The sequence below is a fragment of the Centroberyx affinis genome, unplaced genomic scaffold, assembly GCF_046629955.1.
Source record: "Centroberyx affinis isolate AG114_WGS23_722 - 3 ecotype Tasmania unplaced genomic scaffold, CSIRO-AGI_Caff_v1 ptg001895l_1, whole genome shotgun sequence".
Taxonomy (NCBI): domain Eukaryota; kingdom Metazoa; phylum Chordata; class Actinopteri; order Beryciformes; family Berycidae; genus Centroberyx; species Centroberyx affinis.
In genome coordinates, this window is record NW_027280262.1 from 74,471 (window position 1) to 98,991 (window position 24,521).

General features: G+C 40.0%; 1 protein-coding gene across 1 annotated transcript; it reads left to right on the forward strand.

Annotated features, from left to right (window-relative positions):
- Positions 1 to 1,261: 1,261 nt before the first annotated feature.
- Positions 1,262 to 22,852, forward strand: LOC139653204 (3'-5' exoribonuclease HELZ2-like). The gene is made up of 21 exons (XM_071530181.1): positions 1,262 to 1,350; positions 3,517 to 3,984; positions 4,378 to 5,016; positions 5,689 to 5,872; positions 6,694 to 6,801; positions 9,852 to 10,366; positions 10,487 to 11,119; positions 11,765 to 12,563; positions 12,748 to 12,823; positions 13,000 to 16,378; positions 16,615 to 16,700; positions 17,584 to 17,721; positions 17,803 to 17,958; positions 18,070 to 18,214; positions 18,308 to 18,439; positions 18,534 to 18,726; positions 19,385 to 19,531; positions 19,680 to 19,889; positions 20,075 to 20,231; positions 20,971 to 21,138; positions 21,415 to 22,852. Exons 2-21 carry the CDS (start codon positions 3,656 to 3,658, stop codon positions 21,528 to 21,530), a joined length of 8,310 nt encoding a protein of 2,769 aa, XP_071386282.1. The 5' UTR covers positions 1,262 to 1,350; positions 3,517 to 3,655; the 3' UTR covers positions 21,531 to 22,852.
- The last annotated feature ends 1,669 nt before the right edge of the window (positions 22,853 to 24,521 follow it).

The following is a 24,521-nucleotide window of genomic DNA, read 5'->3' on the forward strand; positions in this document are numbered from 1 at the left end:
GCTGAGCAGATACTAGCTAGCTAGCAAGCTGCCATTATCTAAACACAAAATCAGATTTATCACTGGCAAAAAGGTCAGTTCCCAGCCAATAACGGCACAAAAATGAACCACGTCTATTCAATTCTGTTAAAACATCATGACTGACTTTACCTTTTAAGTACCACTTTATTCCATTGTACTCACCTTAGTTGATGATTAGTTGAATGATTGTGGTCTAAAATGACAGTGTATTTTCAGATGAATGTGTCTGCCTCTAATCTGAATGACAGATGAGAAGTTTTGAGTTTAAGAAGTGAGAAAAGAAGGGCCACGGGGCAAAGAGGAGGTTATGTTTACTCACCCACTTAGAAACACATGACTTTTCAGATCTTTAATTAGGATTTGGATCAAAGTATCTTTTGCATAGGTTATAGCCACTACTTCTGCTGATCCAAAGCACTGTTAAATCCATTCTGAACCTCACCTAACAACTCCAGTGTACGGTTTAAGGTCGTTTTGAATAAATTGTGATTACATTCTAGTACTGGCATTCTTGTGTAGCCCAGGTATCATGAGCATACGGACAGGTTGTCTGATCATTGCTATTATTGTTATTTAACTTTACTTTGAACAAATCCGGCCCTGAGATCCTGTTTCAGGTCCCATGTTTGATCTCAGGGCCATCTTAGTGAAAAAGAACTACAGTAATCCTCAGCAAATATCACAGCAGAACTTTAAATCCCTATAGGACACTAACTGGAGATACAAAATACCACAAAGTACCATATGGTCACTATAAACTCACTATTGAGCACCACAGAGTCCCTATATACTGTAAGTCCCTATAGGAACATTATAAGGATACCAATAGAGGATAAAAAAAAAAACTTAATAGAGCCACTATAAATTCACAAATGAGCACGACAAACACACTGTAAGTCCCTTTGGGAATTTAATAATATTACAGTGATACTATAAAAGACAATGTACAATAAGGCTATAGACTCAGTATGACCGAGTCTTTATAAGTCTATAGAAATGCTATTGGAATATTAGTGCAGACGGCCACCATCACAAGGCAGTTCAGTTGTGTTTGAAAATGCACTGAGGCAGAGAGACAGAGAGGGAGGAGGTGTGTGTGTGTGTGTGTGTGTGTGTGTGTGTGTGGGAGGGGGGGTAAAAGAGCGCATGCCTATCTTTTTTTTTCAACCTGGCGCTGACGCAGAATAACACAGAAACGAAAGTTATCCTGTGATATGCAACGGGTGTGACTCCACATAAAGTCCCATAAGCAGTCAGACGTCCCAGCCTGCAGCTGTTCTCCGGTGTCACAGAGGGTTTGTGGCCGCCTTCACTCCTGACTTCAGAGCGGTGAGTCCGGATGATGCCGCGGGTTCGAACCCGCCTGTTAAGATGTTATTATCGATTAATTGCCTCAAGTTAGCTTATCACATGAATTCATATTAGCGATATAGCAACCTGTATGACGTTTACTATTGATTATTTGAATCTCTAGGAAATAACATTTAGCCGCTCCCACACTGACTCCAACAGTAGCCTAAATCTTATTATTGTTGTTAGTAGTAGTAGTCTAGTAGCAGCTGTAATCGTAGTAGTAGAAGTCGTATTTGACGTTTTTGCTACAGGATCAAGTCATAACAGAGTTAGAATTTGCTTTTATTAGCAAGCAACAATAAAGAGTTCAAATTTAAATGTGGTATTTGTTGCTGAAATGCAAATTTATTTGACATAACCGATTTCCTACAATTTAAAACAATTAACCTCGTTTTAAATTATAGGAAATTGGTTATTACACAACATAGCCATTTGATCCGTTAAATTTGAGCCACTGGCTTCCTCTGTGAACGTCCATAGACGATGGGTTCCGAGAATGATGATGTTGTTGTGCTTGTATTATTAAAAAGAAAAATGCACAACTGCGCCATCTAGTGGATCCATCTTGCACGTTTCAGGAAATAAGCAGGTCTGGACCTTCTTTCATGTAAATCTGTGGTCATTTCCATGGTTTGTGACCATTTCAGTGTATGATTTCTATCTACTCAGCCACAACATTTAAAATAATTATTGATATCAATTGATTAGAATGTCACTGCTCTTTATAACACAAACACTATTCAGGATATTGTTCACATGACTTGTAAGCTGAGATGAAGTGTGAATCCTGGTCAACCTTTTTTATATCAAGAACCCCTAATTTAGTACACATTAGAGGCACGGACCCCCATAGGATGAGATTTTGTCTCTCTGACCCAAATTGGAGAATATTTTTATTGTTAGATATGATTTTGTCCAGAAATCCAAGACTATCTGTACTGTAGGTAGAGATAACAGTGAAACTATGATCATAGTCATTCTACATTCTCTGATTGTGTTCACTTTTAAATAATGGTGAAGTTTAACAATTTATCAATTTGCTGGGGACCCCCTGGAACCCTTTCAAGGACCCCTGGTGGTCCCCGGACCCCACATTGAGAACCACTGGTCTAGGCCTTGAATTTTGATGACATACTCTCCAATCTAGAGAGGGATACAGATAAACAAACAGAAGAATAAAATGTTTGTCAAAATTTGACTCTTTGAATGGCTTTATGAATTGAAAGATATATAAAGTAGTCTACTCTTAGGCACACTGGGCCTCATTCATCAACTGTTCTTAAGAAGAAATTTCTTCTTAAAACCCACTTACGCAGTTTTCACGAAGATTCTGACATTCACCAATGTTTTCTTATTTGGGATTTGTTCTTAGGCAAGAACAGAATCTACGCACACTCAAGAGCACACTTACGCACATTTGAGTGCTGACATGTTTGTGCAAAATAAGTGGTTATTGCGTTTCCTTCAATTCTACAGTTGTATAATATTATAGGATTTAAATTACAATAATATTTTTATCATTTATAATATTTTTTAAATAATTATTTTCATTATTTTACAAAGTATTATGGTCTTTTAAAATAAATAAACACTACACTAACACTTCAATTAATATAAATTATGTTAATTGGGATCCCATGCATCTTTTTTTTTTTTTTTTATATCCACTACTGACGCTACTAAATATGACAGCTCGTCTGGTGTTCACTTCCTGCAGCAGTACCTCCACTTCAGAACTATTGAAGTTTTTTTTTTACGTTTGGAGTCCAGTGCTCCACCCTCTTTAGACTTTTGTTTGGGCATTCTTGACTTCTCTCAACTTTTCTTTTCAATTTCTGTGTGTGATTTCTGTGTGCACACGGCCCTGTGGTCTCATGCCCTTTTATGGGGATTGGCGGGGCGTTTACCTATGCTAATTAGGATCACCTGGCACGCGCTTTCAATTTACGAGGACAATGGGATTCATCATTATAAGAACATAGGTGCGAACAATTCTGCGGTTTAAGAACATGTCATGAATCTGACGTAGACTTTTCTTAGGACCTTTCTCAAGAACAAATTTAAGAAAAAACTTAGGAAGATGTTGCTGAATGAGGCCCACTATTCTCATCATGTCTTTTTCTCTGCTGTTATCTCCTTTAGACACAATAAATCAAAGGAGGAATTTTCCTTGGATGCAGACTTCAACCTTCAGATTGTTTTCACTTTACTAAGCCCACGTCCCTAATCTGCAGGGTTACAACACATCCATTACTTTAAGAAGGACTATGTAGTTATCACAATGTCAACTACATGGACTAGTGTGTCCACACTGACCCCGCTTTTATCGAAGCATAACCTCAAACTTGTATGCTCTGAATGCTCTGACAGAGAGAATGAAATCACATACACACTAAAACCAGTCTACCACCAGTGTGCACGTAATCTTCTGATCTGCAAAACCAAAGGCAGTAGCAAATGGAGGCCTGTTTCTAGACGTCCTGAATTTCCAAACCCAAGCCAATATGTGGTATGCTGGTTCTATAAGGAGGGCTCTGGTTGTGCAAAACACAAGAACCGGTGTACCTTTGCCAGAAGTACTGAGGAAGCTGAAGTGTGGAACTTTGAAAAGTGTCAGCGATTAGACCACTTATCCTTTTGTAAACTCATAGCTCAGTCTGAGAGAAGTTCGACTCAACTCAAAAAAGTTGAATCTCTGGATGACCTCTTAGCAGCGTTAGACTTGAAAGCTGTGTGTTCTCAGTGCTCTGTCCAGGAGAAAGAAATAACATACGCAGTTAAGTCAGTCAGTCACCAATGCAGTAGAGAGCTGCTTTTAGCCAAAGACAAGGGCTCCAACCAATGGAGGCCTGTCTCCCACCGGCCTACGTTCAGAAACTGTGGCCGAAATGTCCTTTACCAGGAGTGTATGTTCTTTTCGGAGGACTCTGGTTGTGGAAGACATGGGCAGGAATGCACATTTGCTAGGAGCAGTGAAGAGGCCATTGTGTGGAACTTTGTTAGAGACATGAACATAGATAATAATAAGTTAATCAAACTTGTAACTGAGTCTGAACCCGTTTTGATGCAACCAGAAAACAATGCTGAAAACATATTCGAAGAGTTTTCAGGTGAATTCCTCGAGCTCTGTAAAGATTGTTTTCTTGGTAGTCCACAAAAAATAACAGTTAAAAGGTGGAATGACACTTGTTCAGCAGATGCAGCACACGCCTGGGAACCAGTTGTAGTCCATCACTTATCAGACAGTCAAGGAAAGGAAGTCTACAGCCAGGTGCGCCCTGTTCCCCCAGACTGCAAATTTGAGTACTGCAGTCATGTTAGGGAAAGTAAACCCTGTTGGCACGAGGCCAGCCAGTGCCAGTCTGCCCACAGTGAGGTGGAGATGGCAGTGTGGAAGGCAGAGGGGCGCGGGCTCTCAGTTCGACCGGAACTCCTTCAGCTGAGCCAGCAACAGCAGAATGGACCCAGACAGGATAGCATATACTGCAAAGCCTGCTACGTGGTCCTGTACACCCCGGAGAGCTTCTTCAAGCACTGCGACTCCTTGGAGCATAACCGGATGATCTCTGAGGACACCACCACCAAGTGGAGAGGTCGGCCGCCTCCCCACAACCGCCGAGCAGAGTTCTGGCTGTGTGAGAGGTAAACAATTCTGAATGTTTTTCCACCCTATACATTTATGCACCTTGAAATGATAAGCACGGCCCTTTTCAACCTGGACCAAAATCTCATCAATTGCTTCACTATAGACTTACACTTACGTCAGCTACAGTGCTAATGGGCCAATGGACACTCAAGAAAATCAAAAGCACCCAAAGCATGTCTTTTTCAACATATTGATTGCTCACTCTAATAAGACATTTAATTACATTTTCAGTTTATCCATGACCTGACAACTTTCACTGTTTATTTTGCTCCACTTTCACACAGCGGTACATGTAGGCAAACAGGAAACAAGAAAGTGCGAAAGTAGTGACAAAGGTGACACCAAAACTGTAACAAGGAAGTGCTAAAGGCAAATTTCTCTGTCAGAGAAATGCATGACTAATTTTCCTTTACATCTTTTTACCAACATGTCTCGTTACACAGCAAACAATCAATGTGTTGAAAAAGACAATAGGACCTATAGGACTGTATTGAAGAACCAGGACATAAGTAGCTCTATAAGCAATTGACAAGATTTTGGTCAGAAGCAATCGGTGTGATGAAAAAAGGATGGGAAAATAGGGTCCAGGTTGAAAATGCCCGGAGGTATGCTTCAACAACATTTTTACGAATGTGCCACTGTACAACTCGCACAACATTTCTTCCTAGGCCACAAACCTGTGAGTACGGCAACAACTGTGTGAAAGCTCACTCTAAGGAGGAACTGCAGGAGTGGCTGATGCGTGCCAAAGAAGAAAAGGAGATCAGACATAACATTGAAGCCCAAGGCCTCATGTCCTACAGTGAAAGGCTCTTGGAGGAATACAAAAACAGCAGCAACGAAGTATACATTGTAAGTACGAGGCTCTAATCTTTTGGGGGGGGGGGGTTTGGGTGTTTTTTTTTAAGAGGCGGGGCATCCTTGTGGTTCTTGGCTGAAGTGCATAATGCCTTAGGTTTGAATCAGCCTGGGACCTTTATCGCATGTCCTCCCCCGTCTCTCTCTCCCAGTCTCTGTCAAGGTCAAGGTTAACTTCATCATCTCACAAAGAGAAAATTGTTGTGCTGCCAGGCACAAACCGACACTCAAAAAGACTATACATGAGTACATTTACACAGCATACACAGCATAAAAATAGGGTGGAAAAAAATAAAACAGGATAGTAGTTTCTATAAAGTGCAAAGTGAATAAATAAAATCCCCCCTCTCACTCTACTGTAGACTATCAAATAAAGCCAAAAATGGCCAAAAAATAATCTTGATTTTGCTTTATTTGATAGACTACAGTATGTGTAAGTCGCTTTGGATAAAAGCGTCTGCCAAATGTGAAATTGTAAATTGTATAGCGAGAGGGGATGACGTGATAAAGATCCCAGGCTGGATTTGAACGCAAGGCATTGTGGGTACACGGTAGGCACCTTAGCCTTAGCCAACTAAGCCACCACGACGCCCCCGGAGATGCAGATCTATTGGTGTAATTTAAGAATATATCCTAAATATGAGGGAAAATTATATTGATTTGTAATTTTGCAGGAGCTGTTGGTTACAGACTAAATACAGTAGAATTTTGGAAATATTACAAATGAATAGTTGGCTGAATTTATTATTCACTTACACATCATGCATCCATTCTGATTCATAATATTGTAATTAACTATTTGATTTGTTGAGCAGATGTCACAACATGTTGATGATGTCAGTGTCACTTGTGATGAAGAGTTGTTCGTGGAGTGTGAGCAGACCAATGCAAAACGGCAATGGAATTTCCATGTCAACACAGAGGTAAAGATAAATTCTCATTTTTATTAAGTTAGGGAAGTTGCTTTTCCATTTATGTCTGTGAATAAGAGCTGGCTGTCTGAAGTCAGCTGTGTTCAGTTCTTCAGACCAGTCAAAAGTTACATGGGAGATTTTAGTCATTTTCAGACAGGGCTGTGTGGGTTCTTATCATGCATTCATTTTAAAACAACAAGCACTTACCTTAAATCTAAAACATTGTTTTGAGCCACTGACTGTTGCCTAAATTAAATACACCTAGAATGTAGATTTCATAAAAAAGATTTGACATGTTTGGTCTTTTGATTAATGACCTGTAAACAAGTCAACTAGGCTACTTAAAGGTATTGTGGGAAATTTTGATTCACCTGAACTTGTTAAATGAATGAATAATCAGTATGAAATCCAACGTGTGAATTTGTTAGTATCCATGATAAGCATATATTCATTTATTTTTTATCAACATAGTAGCACTGTAGGAAATAGTGGTGTCCCGAATGAAGAATGTGGTTTGCCCACATTCTTGGTGCACACATTGCACCATTAGTTGTGTTCAGAGCATACCTGTGAGGTCAACGATTGAGGGAGTAGACACCATTAATTACGGTGAACGGTGGAAAGACCCCGAGACAGCTGAACGGCGGTGTATGGAGAAGAAGGAAAGTTTAGGGGAAAACCTGAAGGAGGGATTTTACAACTAGATCCACAGTGGGAAAGGTTGGCAAAATGGCATAAAAGAGGATGCATTGTGAAATGAAGGCAGTTGCTCCATGGACCAGCTCGGTTTACGTATCATATTGAAATCTATTGAATCTGTTTGATTCTTTGATTACTGACAAATACGAAGTGTGGCGGAAGACCTGAAGACATCTGGCCCAACTGAAGGTTTTTCTCCCGCAGTATACTGGCCCATAAGCAACTTCAGCATGGTTAGATTATGAATGATAGGAGAGGATGCATTATTTGAATTTATGACTGAGGTCTATTTTGTCTTCACTAGAAATTGGCTTAGATGTGTTTTCTACATTGCCTCTAGCCTCTAGAGGAAAATTCATCATCATAATTTAGTTACTGGGACTGTAAATTCATGTTGGCCTCTGTATTGGCCTGCCCAGTTTGTTTCATCTGTATGTGTAAAGAACTAAAGCTATTGCCTAATATCAACTTCATTTGAGAGAAAATTGTTCATATGGTTATTCCATGAGACAGCAAAATCCAACACAGATATACAGATTAATAGCCTAATGATTTTTTATTTGTTTGGCATTTCCCACCACCAAATTACATCTTAAATGATCATTAATTTGGATATTTTTTAGGTTACTATCAATATAATCATTTGTAATCATAGTTATTTATAGAAATGTGTTTAATATAAATGCAGACTGCATTTTGTCCCAGAAGGTATTCTGGTGCTATCCAGAATCCCTGGCAGACAAATGCAGTTGCTTGTTGGAAAAAAAAACTTTCATTTTATTCAAACTGAGCATGTCCTGAGCATCAGCCTGTCATTACCCTGTACACACGCACAATTCTTCCACAAAGTTTTTTAGCACCGACAAAAAAAAGATGTGTACTTAATGAATATTGCAAAATGAATTTATGATCAAACAACAATATCAATTTTTGGGGGAAGGACAGCTGGCTGGCAGGGGAGAGTCCGGGAGGTGATTGGCTGAAGCAGGGAGAAGAGGGAACAAGGCAACAGGGCTAATGGGTGATGAATACAGGTGTGTGGGAGCAGGAGGGGGGAAAGGTAATGAGGGGAAGTCCGAGGACATCTGGAGGATGACAGGACTGGGAAGTGAAAGGAGTAGGAGAGGCAGGCAGGTCAGGAGGTGAGGCAGGCAATGGGACAGCCGGTCCCATGACAGTTCAGGATCACACTATATATAACAATATTATGGCATATGATATAACCATTAGCTGTGTGTGTGTGTCTCATTTGGGATGTGTGTGTGTCATTTGGAAATTATAAAAATATCAATTTAATTAAAGTATTTGCTGAGATTTTTATTATGAAGCAACCAAATGCACTTATTCATATCCACAACTTATTTTAGATTAGGGCCTGTTATTGCACAGAAAAATATCGTACTTTATTTCTAAAAGCCACAAGGCTCTCTGGACTAATCTCCTCTTCAGAGCACATAAGTGTTGGGGCTGCAGCTGTAACAGCCCCTGCATTAGAAGTAAGCTACTACTGCTCAGTCAAAGAAGGTAGCTGGCAGCCAAACCTTTTCATACTTTTTTGCTGGTGGATGGGACACTACAGGTAGACAGGAATATTCTCTTAACTGGTTCATTCATAGCAACAGGGAGAATCAATCGCAGGGTATCAAAGGTTCATGTAAACAGATTAACCTGAATAAGACCTTAACCAGAGTATGGCCAACAGTCGGGTTATTCTGTGCATGTAAACACAACCAGTGGAGACCTTGTACTGTTGGAATGTGTAGGTGTAATGTTCACAAAATTATCGCAATCTTTTGGTTTTGGTTCATCTCCATGAGTTGAGGAAAAAATTAACTTGTGGGGACTCGAGTCACATGACTTGGACTTTAGACTTGATTTGATGCATGAAGAGAAGACTTGAGACTTGACTTTGACTTGTACTTTGATGACTTGAAAAGGTTTCTCTTGACTTGAGATCTTGTGTTTGTGTAAAAGACTAGATTGAAAGTGATGAGATTTGTTTCAGCATGAATTTGTATGGAATGACTGATTATAGAAATCAAACTCATGATGCTCTTGTCAAGTTTCTATCCAATTAAAACCATATTGCATTGAAAAGTCCTAGATATTTCATTTTCTTTAAGATATCCAATTGATACTGAACTCTTGATTTGTTGTGACTTGACTTGCTGTTCTACATTTAGACTTGAGACTTGACATTAATCACATGGACTTGACTTAGTACTCTACATTTAGACTTGGGACTTGACTTGAGACTTGTGCCTCAAGACTTGAGACTGACTTGGGACTCAAGCAAAGTTGACTTGGTCACACCTCTGGTTCTGTCATAGTAGGCTGATTACCACTTTTGTGTGCAACAGAGACCACTTGTGCACGTGGCACTGCTGAAGCAGGAACCAGGAGCTTCATTCTCCCTCGGTGAAGTCAGTTCAGAGCCCTGCACCTACCTCTCAGGTGAATGCCTCCAAAACTCAAACGCAACCTGCGGCATCACTGTGTCTTTCACGTCCATCAACCCGGGTGTGTACGAACAGTGGCTGGTGCTGGATTTTGACATGAGACCGGTGCTCTTACGGAAGATCAAGGTAAGAGTAGGACAGCCGTCGTCGGTTAACATTGAAGAACCAACTGTGAACGGCAGAACCTCCTCCGAAAGTGCTGAGCGCTGGCATCGAGGGAACAGGGCTATCATCCCGTGTTCAACCAGGACAGAAAAACAGGAAGAGCTGTTAAAGGAGTACAAGCCTCCTCAGATTAGCTTTCTGTATAAACCCATCAACGACAGACAAACAGCTCTGAATCCTGGGAACTACAAAGAAAGAATGCACAACTTCCTCTACAGTGAGGAACGGGCAGAGGACCAGGTTGTCTCAAGGTAATATGATGATTATCAATGATGCTTTTCCTTTCACAATGTTTGGTATTTGCACGCATTTGGTAAAAAACTAATTATTAATTTAGTTTTTTGTTTTTTCTTATTTACTCTTATTTACAGACTAAATGTTTGTGGAGAAATTACTCTGTCGACCACTCTACAATGTCAACCATTTGGCATAATGATCGCTCCCCAGGGAGAACTGTACTGTGCCATCTCGGTTCCTTGTAATCTCACGACAGACACCCCAGAGGGATTGGCACTGAGGCAAAGCATCCAGTCTGCTCTTATAGCACCACTATCTTCAAGTCAAAACTGCAAAGTCTATGAAGCCACCATCCTACAACACACCGCTGAGAACAAAATACATTTGCAACTTTCCAAAAGATGCTGCTCAGACCTTTCTCTCAAACGCGATGAAACACATCAAATGGAGGTGCAGTTTCAGCTGAACCGTCACAGGTTCTGCCAGATGCACAAGGCTGTAGACCTCCTTCCAGATACAAAAAGAGTGTTACCAGACCTGAAGAGGTGTGGAGTTCCTGTGAATGACATCCCATATGACAAGCTGAATGCAAAGCAGCAGTCAGCAATTGGTTTTATCACAGGGGATTCAGATGTCAGTGAAGCTGTGGCGCCACTCCTCATTTATGGACCATTTGGAACCGGGAAAACATTCACCCTTGCTACAGCAGCCAGAGAGCTGACTAAGCAGCCTCAAAACAAAGTGCTGATCTGCACCTACACCAACAGGTATTTGTCATTAATACCCATGTAAGTTAATTTAACTAGATAAATATTTGAAGAATTAATTCAATTGTCAGCATAAATAAATAAATGCATTTTCAAATAGATTATTTAATTTTAAATAGCAAGTCAATAAAATCTATACTATTTGATTATTTATGTTCATTTATTTACTTCAGTCTTGGAAGGTGTGGCATGAACAATTAAATATTGCACAATGTACATTATCATTGCAGTTGCTTCAGAGAAACCCTCCACTTGCTCTAAGAAATCAGAATAATGACCATATCCATTTTGTCTGATAATCTGAACATCTCCCACTATATCATACAAAATCTCAATAGAGCCTACTCACTGGCATTGATGGATGATTGACAGATATATTTATTTCATTGCACACACCACATCTTGTGATATCTTAATGGATGAATAGATAAAAAAAATAAATGTTATATATTTGTCTGTTTATTCATATATTAAATTATTTATTTAACAACTATAACACTCAATAATATAATCTTTTAAGATTTACTATCCAGTGCTAATCTTCTCTTGTCTGTCTGATTGTACTGGTGCAAAGAACTATTCATTGTAATGATTGTAGTGATGCCAACATGTAGTTTCATCAGTGACATTTTTGTTTCCTCTTAGTTCTGCAGATCTGTATGTCAAAGATCACTTCCATCCATTTGTCAAAAAAGGACACCAAGAAATGAGGCCAATTCGAATAAAGGCAAACAAGCAAGGGACCTCTTTATCTACCACAGATGAGATTACTAAGGAATATTGCCATCTTTCAAAAGATGGACAGCATTTTCTGCTTCCCACAAAGCCTGTCCTGGATCAACACAAGATAGTCATAACTACCACAACAATGGCAAAACATTTTCATGACCTAAAGCTCCCTGATGGGTACTTCACCCACATTCTAATTGACGAAGCCTCCCAGATGCTAGAATGTGAAGCCTTGATCGCCCTTGCTCTAGCCGGGCCAAACACCAGAGTTGTTTTAGCTGGAGATCACATGCAGATGGGACCCAAGCTTTTCTCGGTGGAGGATCACCAGCGCTCCAATCACACCCTTCTCAATCGGTTGTTCCACTACTATCAAGGACAAAAGTGTGATGCTGCCCAGAAGAGTAGAATAATTTTCAATGAAAACTACCGCTCAACCAAAGAAATTGTCGAGTTTGTATCCACTCAGTTCTATGTTGGCAAGAATGATGCTATCAAGGCTGTCGGAAATGTTTCAGCTCATCCAAATGGCCACTCCCTAAAGTTCCACCATGTTAGGGGACAGTGCCACTTGGACAAGGTTTCTATGTCATGGTTTAATAAGGAAGAGGTTGCCAAAGTTGTTGAAATAGTGCAAGACATTCTCCAACACTGGCCATCCACCTGGGGGACCAAGGACGGAAGCTCAATCTGTGTTCTGTCAGAGGGATCTCAGGTAAATTAGGACTCTTTTTAGTCTTGACTCCAGTTATCATTGGAATGACATAAAAATAGTAATTACATCAATGATAAGTTGATCAAGTTTCTGTATGATGCTAATAAACACACAGAATGGTAAGAGCTGTAAAAGTTTTTTTTCTTAAAGCTTAACTCTAATGTTTTTTATGGTTTTCTCACAGGTTCGGCAAATTAGGACAGCACTTGCTAAAAAAGGCCTTGCTCACATCAAAGCCGAGAATATTGCAAATGTGCAAGGTAATTTTGGACTATTGTTTTGAAACTTGCTTCACTGCACTATTGTATCAGAAATCAAGCAAGACTAGGCTCAAAATGGTGACTTGTCTGACTATTCAAATATTGTATTGATATCGACATTGATAACTGTTTTCTTGCCATTTTGCATTCTGAAATTTGTCTTGATTTGTCAACAGGCAAACAGTTCAGGGCAATTATACTGACAGCTGTTCAAACACGTGACAGCCTAAAATCATCTCACTTGCCTGGTCTGGAGCTGTTCAACGATGCCCGTGTGCTCAACACTGCCATGACCAGGGCTCAGTCCCAGGTGGTTGTGGTTGGAGATGCTGCTGCCCTCTGTTGCTTTGGGAAATGTTCAAGAATATGGAAGAGCTACATAGACCACTGCATCAGCAATAACAGTGTTGGACCAAATCATCTTACTAAAGATTTCTTTGAAAGCGATATTAAGGAAATTGCAAGGTTTCAAAGGTCTGAACACGTAGAGGAGAGCAACATGCACAGTGATGCAATTCTTCAACAGCTGAAAGATGAATATGATCAGTTGGAAACAGAGTATAGTTCAGATAAAGACAAGAAGAGTGTGGAATTTGAAGCCTTTGATGAGCGCAAGGCATCATACAATATCACTGATCCTGAGAAAGATAACCTTTTGGCGTTATGTAAAAGACAACCACTGATGTACAAACAAGGAAAGTTGGTCATGGAGTCGTTTGACACAGGTTATGTCATACCATTTGACAGCCCTACCAAACGCATAGGCCTGAAAGGAAAGCACAACTTGGGCCAGTCCTTCGCTGGAGATGAAGTGGTCTTACAAACATCTTTCTCTCAAGGAACTTTAAGTAAGGTGATAGGCATCACCAAGAAAGCAGAATCAGCCCGTGTGTTTGTGTGCATGCTTGAGGATGAAGATCATTGCAAGCCAAAAAAGAAGTCTGAGGACCAATTCATCAGAAGGGTGATGATACCCATTACTAAAAAAGCCCCGAAAATACGCGTACTGCTCAGCAAGCAAAGTCACAACTTAATTCCAATATGGGAGCATATTGATGGAGAGTGGAGGATTGCAAAATATCAACCCCTCGATGAAAACATACAGGATCATGTATTTATGGTGCAAGTGATTGCCTGGAAAGAAAAATGTGTATTTCCCTTGGGGAAGGTCATAAATATCCTTCCAATTGGAAGATCTTTGGATGATGGACTAAGGATTCTGAATGAGGAATTCAAAGTTGTACCTGCTGAATGTGAATCAAATGATTTTTCCTGGGCAGATAAGGACAGGAGGCACAGACAGGACCTACGTGACGTAATCACTTTCACTGTCGATCCAGCCAAAGCAAAAGACCTGGATGATGCCATCAGTGTCAGAGATATTGAAGACCAATATGAGTTGGGAGTCCATATTGCAGATGTGGCAAGCTTTGTGAGTCCAGGTGATAAAATGGATGAGGATGCAAAAACATTGGGTGCTACATATTATTTCAGAGGGAAAGAACCCAACCATATGTTCCCCCAAGACTTGAGCACTGGAGACTGGAGTCTTCTGCCGGGTCATGATCGCAGGGTGGTTTCATTAATGTTCAAAGTAGCAAAGGGAACAAACCAGATCATTGAAAAGCCTACCTTTCAGCTATCCCTGATCAACTCTAACAGACAGCTGTCTTATGAAGAGGCAGAAGACTTCATCTGTAGAAGACATGGGAAGAACCCCAAGTTTGATACAGTAGAAGACTGTGTCGCAGTAGCTTATTGTTTTGCAAAAGCCCAAAGAAAGGTTAGACTTGTGGACTGGGCTTATGCTCAACCTGATGATGATCGATTACCAGGGAAGCGGAAAGCCCATCTGATGATTGAGGAGCTCAATGTATTATTCAACACATGTGTGTCAGACATTTTGATCAATACACAAAACACCAAGAACTGCACACCCCTTCGATGTCAGGCAGCACCAGATCCTGAAAAGGTTGAAGAATTAGAGGAGAAATATGGAGAACTCATACCACTGTCTTTTCATGTGAGGCACAGAGTTGACAATGTACAAAATGGCACAGTACCAAACAGCAAAAGCTTCTGCATTCTCTCAAACGTGTGGAATGACATCCGGTCAGCTGCCAGAGACAATGACATAGACAAAATAGTTGACCTGGTTGCTGCAGATGATATCCACCCTCAACTTCTACCCTTGGTATCTCAGTTCAGAAAGTGCTTTGGTAAAGCTTATGTCATCCGTTCCAACTCTTCCCCCAAAGCAAAGATTGGGCACCATTCACTGAACGTGAAGTCTTACACACAAGCATCCTCACCGATACGGCGGTACCTCGACATTGTCTTGCAGAGACTTTTGCACAACTTCTTATGTGACACCCCAGTGCAATACTCTCCAAGAGACATTGAGATGTTGTGTAATGAATCTGAACAGACCACCAAGACTGCTAAGGAGTATGAACAAAAGGCTGAGATGATCTACTATGCAGTAAGCATGAAGAAACAAAATGCCTCAAAGCTAGCAATTATTGTTAGCGCAGAGCCAGAAAGAGACAGTTTCAGAGTGTCATTTCCTTTTAACAAGAACATATTTCCAGACAGTTTACCCATTATGTACAGAGATTTGAAATTGGAGGACCAACCACTCTATCCAGAAAAAAACTGCATGACTCTCACATGGAGAAGACGGATCTACTCAGCTGGCACTAACCAAATCCATCAAGAGGTGAAAAGGGTAACTGACTGTGGTCCCTGTACTGAGGTTCCACTGACAACATGGAAAGCCATCGTTGCAGCAATTGACAAAGAAAAATGGGATGATGCTAAGTCACTCATAATGGGAGCTGATACAAAGCCAGAATCTGGACATGTTCCTCAAGTTAAGACTGATGATCAACATCATTATGTTGATGTCTGTGTCCAGTTGCATCCAGGTGACACCCTTCAGGTCCAGTTGACATCAGAGACGAAAAGAGGTTATCTGACACCCACTGTTCAGTTGGTGTGCATCGAACCAAGGTTTGAGGTTTGTGTGGATCATGTTCACAGCCCTATCACATGCTTCTCCAGATATGCAAACAATCCATCCAAGAATCGTTATGCTAACCTCCACGAATATGTGGACATCTGGAAACCAATGTGTGAGATGGAGTCCGCTGCAGCTGCAGTAGATGAAAGTGACAACATAGTCATTGAGGACTTGGTGGTAAACTTCCATCAAGAGCGGGAACACACACTAAAAGGAAGCTTCAACCTATCTCTTGCATGCATCAGTGCATGGGCCATTGGATGCAACCTTGCAAAATGCTTATTGTGCATACGGAAAAGAGGTTTGAAGTCAACTTCAACTCTGGACCCTTCTGTAGAAGTGGACCCGAGCAGTTTCACATGGGTGGCCCATGGTGTCACATGCAAAGTCGATGAAGTGCAGAACTCAACAAATGAAGAAACTAAAGTGGAGTTCAATATCAATCACTTGCCAATGGAGACCATTCCAGATTGTGTCTTTCAGAAAGACATGCGTTACACAGTTGAACTAATCCCAAAGCTTGTGTCTGACATGTAAGTGCAAATGTAGCTCACTGTTATTTTAAAAAGGTAATATTGATTACAGTAGAACTGCCTGGTTAAATTTAATTGATTATACCTTTCCAGAATCTGACAATACACATTTAATCCAAATCACAATTTTCTTGTGATGACATGCAGTAAACATGTTCACCAACAGTTTCTTTTTCATTGTTAGACTAAATTGTTAGCACAATTCAAAAACTCTCATTATTTCAACTTTTTCTTAGACGGAAAGAAAATGCTGTTGTCAACATTCTCGCTGCATGCAACCTTGTCAAGAATATAGCACTTGGACAACACATTCCAAGGGAGGGTAAGCCCATTGCTCAGCAGGTGTCAACTATTTACATCCAATTTCAACTAATCATGTACATTTGAAACACAAATACATATAGAAACTTGCTTACGTTCCTTAAAGCTATATTCCACTTAGTTTTAACAAGGGGGTTATTTGGCACTTGACCGCCATGAAAACCAGAATATAAACGAATCGCCAAGATCGGATGCAGTTTGTAGTTTGTAGTGTTCAGATTTTTACTTCCCATTCATTTTAATGAGGCCACGAAAATAACCTGAAAAATGTCGTCTGGACCTAAAACACCTATAAAAAGTATCGATGTTTGTGTATTGTGTGGAGAAACATTTGACTCGTTGCGTCTCAAGTTCCTAATCGGAGTGTAAACAATGACCGGCGCACGGAAGAGGAAGTCTTGCCCCCAGAGTCTAATCGTCGCCAGACTGATAGACGATGGGTTCCGCGATCGACACGTTTGTGAACAGATTCAACAACTACTACCGCTACTGTGATTTGTAATTGACTGTGGGTCCAACATTTTAGAATGTCTTTAGAATTTCGCCAAGTAGCATTTTTATTGATAGACGACAACAGAGCGGAGGGATCTGTTGTTGAATCTGGTCACAAATGTGTTAAATGTCAGTTTTCAGGCTATTTTCGTGGCCTCATTCAAATTAATTGGAGGTAAAAATCCAAATGCTACAAACTCGTCCAGCTGCAACCAATTTTGGTGAGTAGTTCATATTATGATTTTCATGGTGGGCAAGTGCCAAATAACCCCCATGTTAAAACTAAGTGGAATATTCCTTTAAGTATCATGTAAATTTGATTCCATTGTTTCTTTCTAGGCTATTTGTTGAGAAAAGCTATTGCTAATGTTTTCCTAATTTTGTCTTTGCAGCAGTCCAATACAGTGTGCCCAGGGTGCAGATCATGAGAAAAGAGCCTCCAAAAGGACTGCCAAAGCTAAACAAGAGTCAGTATGATGCTGTGGAGAAAGCTCTGAATAACAACTTCACACTCATACAAGGGCCACCTGGTAAGAGCAAGGACTTTTATATACCTTGATGCTTCATATATCATGGCAATTCTTAAGACATTATTCACATCTGTTTCATAGGGACTGGAAAGACAGTTGTAGGAGTCAACATTGTATACTGGTTCTGTGAGCTGAACTCCAAGTACGACAGGAAATATGTTGACCCGAAAGACAGGAACAAGAAAGAGGTTATTCTCTACTGCGGTCCCTCCAACAAGTCTGTTGATGTTGTTGCAGGCAAGTTACTTTGTGTTTCTGCTGAAATGTCAATTACATTTCTTGCTTTTAATCTTTATTCACATGTATGAATACTGGATGTCATGTATGTCTTTGAACATTGGCATGTAGAGTACCTGTTGAGGTTTGGGAACAACCTGAAGCCCCTGAGAGTCTACGGCCAACAAGTGGAGATGCTGGACTATCCTTTCCCAGATGGCACCCTTCAGTTTTCTCCAAGGTCGTTTCGCCAAGAGCGCTCCAAACCAGAACTCAGGTATTGTAATCACAACATCCTAGCTGATGATATTCACTTATCAAATGTTTCCTTAATTATTTCTTATTATCGACATATTATCCATCATTTTAGGAGCATCGCCTTGCATCACCGCATGCGAGAGGACGAAAACCCTTTTTCAAGTACAATAAAAGAATTTGACCACCGAATACAACTTGCCCTTGATAAAAAAGGAAAGGAACTGACTGCTGAAGAATTGAAGGCGTAAGTTCAGATGCTTAGTTTATTTAACTGGCTGAAAAATGTATATTCTTTTAATGTATGCAGTATTGCTGTATGGATTATTTTTCCCTCCTAGTTACAAAGAGGTTCTTGCAGAGGCTCGGAAATATGAGCTGGAAAGGCATGATATTATACTGTGCACATGTACAGTATCTTCCAGCCTAACCTTGACTAACACGGTCAGTGCACGCCAGATCCTCATCGATGAATGTGCAATGGCCACTGAACCCCAGGCCCTAATTCCATTAGTGTGCAACAAACCAGAAAAGGTGTGTTTGTCTTTTTTTTTTACGATGGGTATTCTGACCCTGCTTAACATCAACACTTTAATATGCTGAATGTTGCTTTCAATCCAACAACAACTTGCATGGCGTGACCACGCCTGTTGCTCTCAACATTGCTCTTCAGTATGTTTATGACTGTCTGTGTGATTTGCAGAGATTTAAATTTGGGACATTTTGTCTGAAATTTTGACGTTCAAAGCATAAGGGTTCTTAATTTTAAATCTTAATTTCAACGATCCTAATCTTTTTCACGCTACGTATTGTATTGTTTTTTGAGACTCAAGCAAACTGCATTCACACCAACGCAACCACATCATCATCCTGTACTGTCCACTGTACTGTACTGTAGCGCCACTAGTACATGATTGGCTGCTGAAGAGCAATGTGGCCTAAAATGTCTGCTGTGGCCAATTTTTCCCAGCGGACAAACAAGGAAATGAGGCAACTGTGTTTGACTGTTTGGCAACTGTTTGGAGATGCTTTCGTTCTAATCTTGTAATTGTCGCATAAACATTAATGCCCCATTAGACAATCATCTGTGTGTTTCATCCTGCCGTTCCCCTTGCATGAAGAGAGCAGTGTTTTGGTCATCGTATTCAGATGATGCTGAGTTTCACAATAATGTCTACATTTCCCCTCTCAGATTGTTTTGATTGGTGACCACAAACAATTGCGTCCCATTGTCAAGAACGAGTATGTGAGGAAGCTGGGGATGTCCAAGTCCCTGTTTGAACGCTACTTTATAGTCAACAAGACTAGGGCAGTGATGCTGGACACCCAATATAGAATGGTGAGAACATGAAATGTATACAGTATCATTCAGAGTGTATGTATAGTATAGTAACTATGGCACTTAGCATTAATGTATGGTTGTGATTAGTGTTTTCAGATCACCAAACGCATTCTAATCAACAATTGTCAATTATGTACCTTCATAGCATGAGGATATATGCAAGTTCCCATCCGAGGAATACTACGAAGGACTTCTGAAAACCGAGGTGGAGCGTCCAAACAGTGTCCTGCTTGTTAACCACAAGCCAAAGCCAATTGTGTTTGGGGACGTAAGAGGAGAGGAGATCAGCCTGGTCGTGAGCACGGCAAAGGGCCACGAGAACTCCAAAGCAAACAAAGAAGAGAGAGACATAGTGGTACAGTACTGGGCCCCCTTTCTTTTGAATTGTTCTATATTAAACCTGATTACCGTAACAGGTGAACGAAGGGTCACAGTTACCTTGGAGTCAGATAACCAGACAATACTCAGTTTGTGACATTATTCACTATGTCCTCATCATTATCATTATTAATCATTGCTTTTGGTTTGGGTTTTATGCAGGTTAAGATCGCTCAAAAACTGGTGAAAGAATCCAATGTAGAGCAACAAAGTATTGTGATTCTGTCGCCCTACAACGCCCAAGTGTCAGAAATCAAAGCTGGCCTGCAGGATATCAACATGAGCGGAATCCCCGTTACCACCATCACAAAAAGTCAAGGTGAGAGTATACCTCCCTGCTACCTACCACCCTTGCTCTATCTAGCAGTTGAAGTAGTCAGAATTTTTTCCTGATGTAGACAAGCTGTCTGGCCATGAAAATCCCAATGTTCATCAGTCTTATGATCCCTCTGCCCAACCCAAACCTTTACCTTAACTGACAGGTTCAGGTCAACTCCAACTTTATGCAGTAAAACTACAGTATGCAACTTTTGGCCTTGAGGCAGGAAGTGTATTGTTAGTCCCGCCCTCCTCCCGCTCAGTTGGTCAAGTTCCCGCCCCAACACTTGTCACTCATCTTGATTAACCATCTGCCTTGAACTGGTATCTAGTCTGAGGCTGAGGCCACCACAGGTAGTTTTGTTGTTCTTTCTTTTCTTACCGCTTTCCTCTATTGTTGCTATGACTTCCCTGCTCTGTGGCCGCTAGACTCACCTTGATAGCTACAACCAGCTCACTGCTGACCATACCCATACAACACACCCACAGCAACTGCTGTACGCCCCAAAATGTCCCCAACATTACTGAAAACTAAAGACATTTTCAGGCATGAACACACTTTTTTCACATTTTTCAATGTGAAAAAAGTTGCATATTGCAGCTTTAAGTAAACCTGCTATATTTCAAGCTATCTGAAACTCTCTGCTATTACAGTGCAGGCCTGAAGGAACAAGGGGCAAACCCCCAACAGGGCTGGCTAGCCATGGCTACCATGTAACTAACAACATTTTGTCTTCTAGGAAGTGAATGGCGTTACGTCATCATCTCCACGGTGCGCTCTCTGCCGAGTGTGGAGATTGAGAGAGAGCCAGAGAGAGCTTGGCTGTCCAAACATGTGGGCTTCGTGGGCGATCCCAACCAGATAAACGTGGGCATCACCAGGGCCAAAGAGGGACTGTGCATTATCGGTGAGATAAGTGTAAAGTATGAGTAGAACTAATCTTAGTGGAACTTATCTGTCATTCCTGTCCACAGTCATGACTTGATACTGATTATGTTTTTATGATTGAGCTTAGAAAATAGAAGGATAAAACAACAGGAGATTTCTGCCCTTCTGGCATGTGGTCTATAGTGGCATTCAGTGGTATTTGGGCGTTGCTGAGATCAGTATAACTGAGTTTGTTCTGCAGGTTTCCACAATTAAACATTTCTCTCTCCTCTCCTCCCCACCTGTTCTCTCAAAGGGAACCAAGAGTTGCTGAACTGCAGTCTAGCTTGGAGGAATCTCTTCAGGCACTACAATGCACACGGCTCAGTCACAGAAGCGAAAAACATTTCAGTTCGCTATGTAGCCAAATAGTTTCCTCTGTTGTCTTTAAGAGACCCGGGTTCTCCAGACACCAGGTCAGAGTCCTCGTAACAGCACAACTTCATTAAATATGTTTTCAAGTTTTTACTATGATGTCCTAATAACTTGCCATGTTATATTTTTGACAGTTTTGTAGCCAATTTTGGCAGTGCCGACATTGTAACTGATGTTTTTGTTATGTCTTTTGTACTGTGAATTTCTATCTGTGAATAAGAAATCCTGAATTCAATAATTAATTTTACACATAGAGCAGCTAAGTCTAGCAGGATTTCATTGTTATACATACATGTGCTAATTTAAATTCCAAAACTTCAGGTTCAAAGACTGAGCTGCTCGTTAACTTACCATTTTTTTTGCTTGTTGCTACCAACTGTATTATTTCTCAGTGAAGCACTGTACAATGAATTCATTGTTAAAATAAGGTGTTTATTTTAACTGTTGACACAGTTAATGTCATTCCCAATTTGTTTAATCTCTTATGGTTTTGATCTTTTAAAAGCTTTTTGTATTTTGTTTAAATGTATGGAATTATCACTGTATGAAATCAGCTCTATGAGGCATTTTCCTTGTTTATTGATGGGTGAGTTGGCATTTATTTTCACTTCAGGGTAGAGCGCCCCCAGCTGGCCGTAACTCTGCATGTACCTGACCATTCCAGTAGCCCAGATTGTAAATATGAGTAATGAACAGTGACAATGTCAAACCTAACCAATAATTCAGATTGCTCCACAACACGTAGGTATGATTTGATTTAATGTTGCTTAATTACATTGGGACCACTGGTACTTGGGATTTTGCCGACTCACATTTTAAAAACTATTTCTATTTCTTTTAAAACCAAATCAAACCATTTCTAGGAGCTGGCATATCATTTACCAGTATACCTCAAGATTTGGTACTTTGTAAAGCATTTAATAAATAAATGTAGATGTGTAAATACTGTGTCCTGTGTCATTTAATATGATACTATTCCTAGTTATGAGTTCCCAGTTTCTGCTGTTAGGATTTTGGGACTAAATCTAACCAGTTCTTTCAGATTAATACTCTGCCTTTTTGTCTTGTCCCTTTAAATCAAGGATCATAATCACAGTTTTTCCAAGCTGTTCATTTACATGATTCATCCCACTGACCACAGTGCTTTCAGGTTGAGCAACCAACGCAGTCATTGGGGAAGTTACTGACTAGTTTTAGCACGTATGGTAAACTGAGAGTGAAACTTATTTCTCTCAAAGATGTTAGTTTCATTTTAGCCTAAACTGAAACTGAGGCTCTGAAGGAGACAGGCACAGACTTGAGTCACAGTTTGAATTGCTTGAGACTTGACTTGATGCATGAAGAGAAGACTTGAGACTTGACTTGATGCATGAAGAGAAGACTTGAGACTTGACTTGTACTTTGATGACTTGAAAAGGTTTCTAAAGTCTTGACTTGAGATCTTGTGTTTGTGTAAATGACTTTGAAAAAAATGATGATTGAAAGTGATGAGATTTGTTCCAGCAGACGAATTGTGTCGAATTTAAATTCTGTTTTCTAAATTTGTATGGAATGATTGAATTTATTGGAGTTGAAACTGATTATAGAAATCAAACTCATGATGCTCTTACCAAGTTTTTATCCTATTAAAACCATATTGCATTGAAAAGTCCTAGATATTTAGTTTTCTTTAAGATATTCAATTGATACTGGACTCTTATACTGGACTGAAAGTTAACTTGGTCACACCTCTATAGTGATGCGACCCTTAATAGGACCTGTTGAATGACTAAAGGGAGAAACTGATTATACAGTACAAAATAAAGCCAATGTATAAATTCTCTGTGGGGGGGTTCATGTGTATTAGTGAATATTCACTACTATCCCCTAGAACCAGTGATGAGAGAAGTTTAAAGAGTTGAGAATGAATTAGAAAAGGTAGAAGATGACTAAGAGACTACATGGGGAAATCTTTAGGAATACAGGTACTGCTTGGTCCAGGTTGGTATTAAGTGTTGGAAAATGAAATTGGTTTGGGTAGAAAACTTGAGTTCTGATTTAGTGTCAACAGAGTAGAGTCTTGTTTATGTGTCTCTGTCATTGTTAGTTCTTAAATTGAGCGGTATTTTGCTTTAAATTACTAAAAATTACTATTATGTATCTTATGTTATCTTATATTATGTAAATTATTCCTACATGGGTTATATTGTGTGTCTATGGTATGCAATAGTGAGTTAAGTCTGACATAATTTTGTCGGCTATAAAGTTAGCAAAATCCCTATGGAAAATATGAATGGGATTTGCAAGAAACGCAAAAAATAAACTATGTGCTACACAGAGGATTACTAGCTGTACTTTTTGAAATAAACCATGAAATAAAATACACTAACCACCAACATCATCTTTGTGAATTTTTGTCCTTCAATTACTTTTTATATCAATTGTTGCTAGAGAAATGCTAATCATTTGAGAAAGAGGACTTCAGCAGTTAGCTACCTATCTGCCGTTTTGATGTGATGAGCTAAATATATATGAAAAATCGAATAACTTTTGTTAGCAAAAATTTGAATTAAAAGTTCAAAATTCACAAAGTTGATGCTGGTGGTGGGTGTATTTTAACCACTGGAACAAAATGTAGTATTCATGGATAGGCACACAGCCATTATTTGGGATCAGTCTGTCTGTGTATACTGGACTTAACATCATTCAGTCATCAACATTTTCCCCAAAATCAAGCCTAGTGATAATTGGGGGGAAAAAAAAAAGATATTAGTAGAGGAAAAACTAATGATGTCACAGGAGTGATGGTAAAATGAATCAAGCATGTGGACATTTTTCATGCTGCCTGTATAGTATAAAGCCCTGTTATTGGGAACAGTGCTTAAGATTGTGTATTGTACTGAATAATTGGATGTATTGGTGTATTGGTGTAGGGGTGCAGGGTGTAGTTCTGTGAATGTGCACAAGGGGGTGCATGGTACCTGAAACTGAATATGCAGCATCAATACA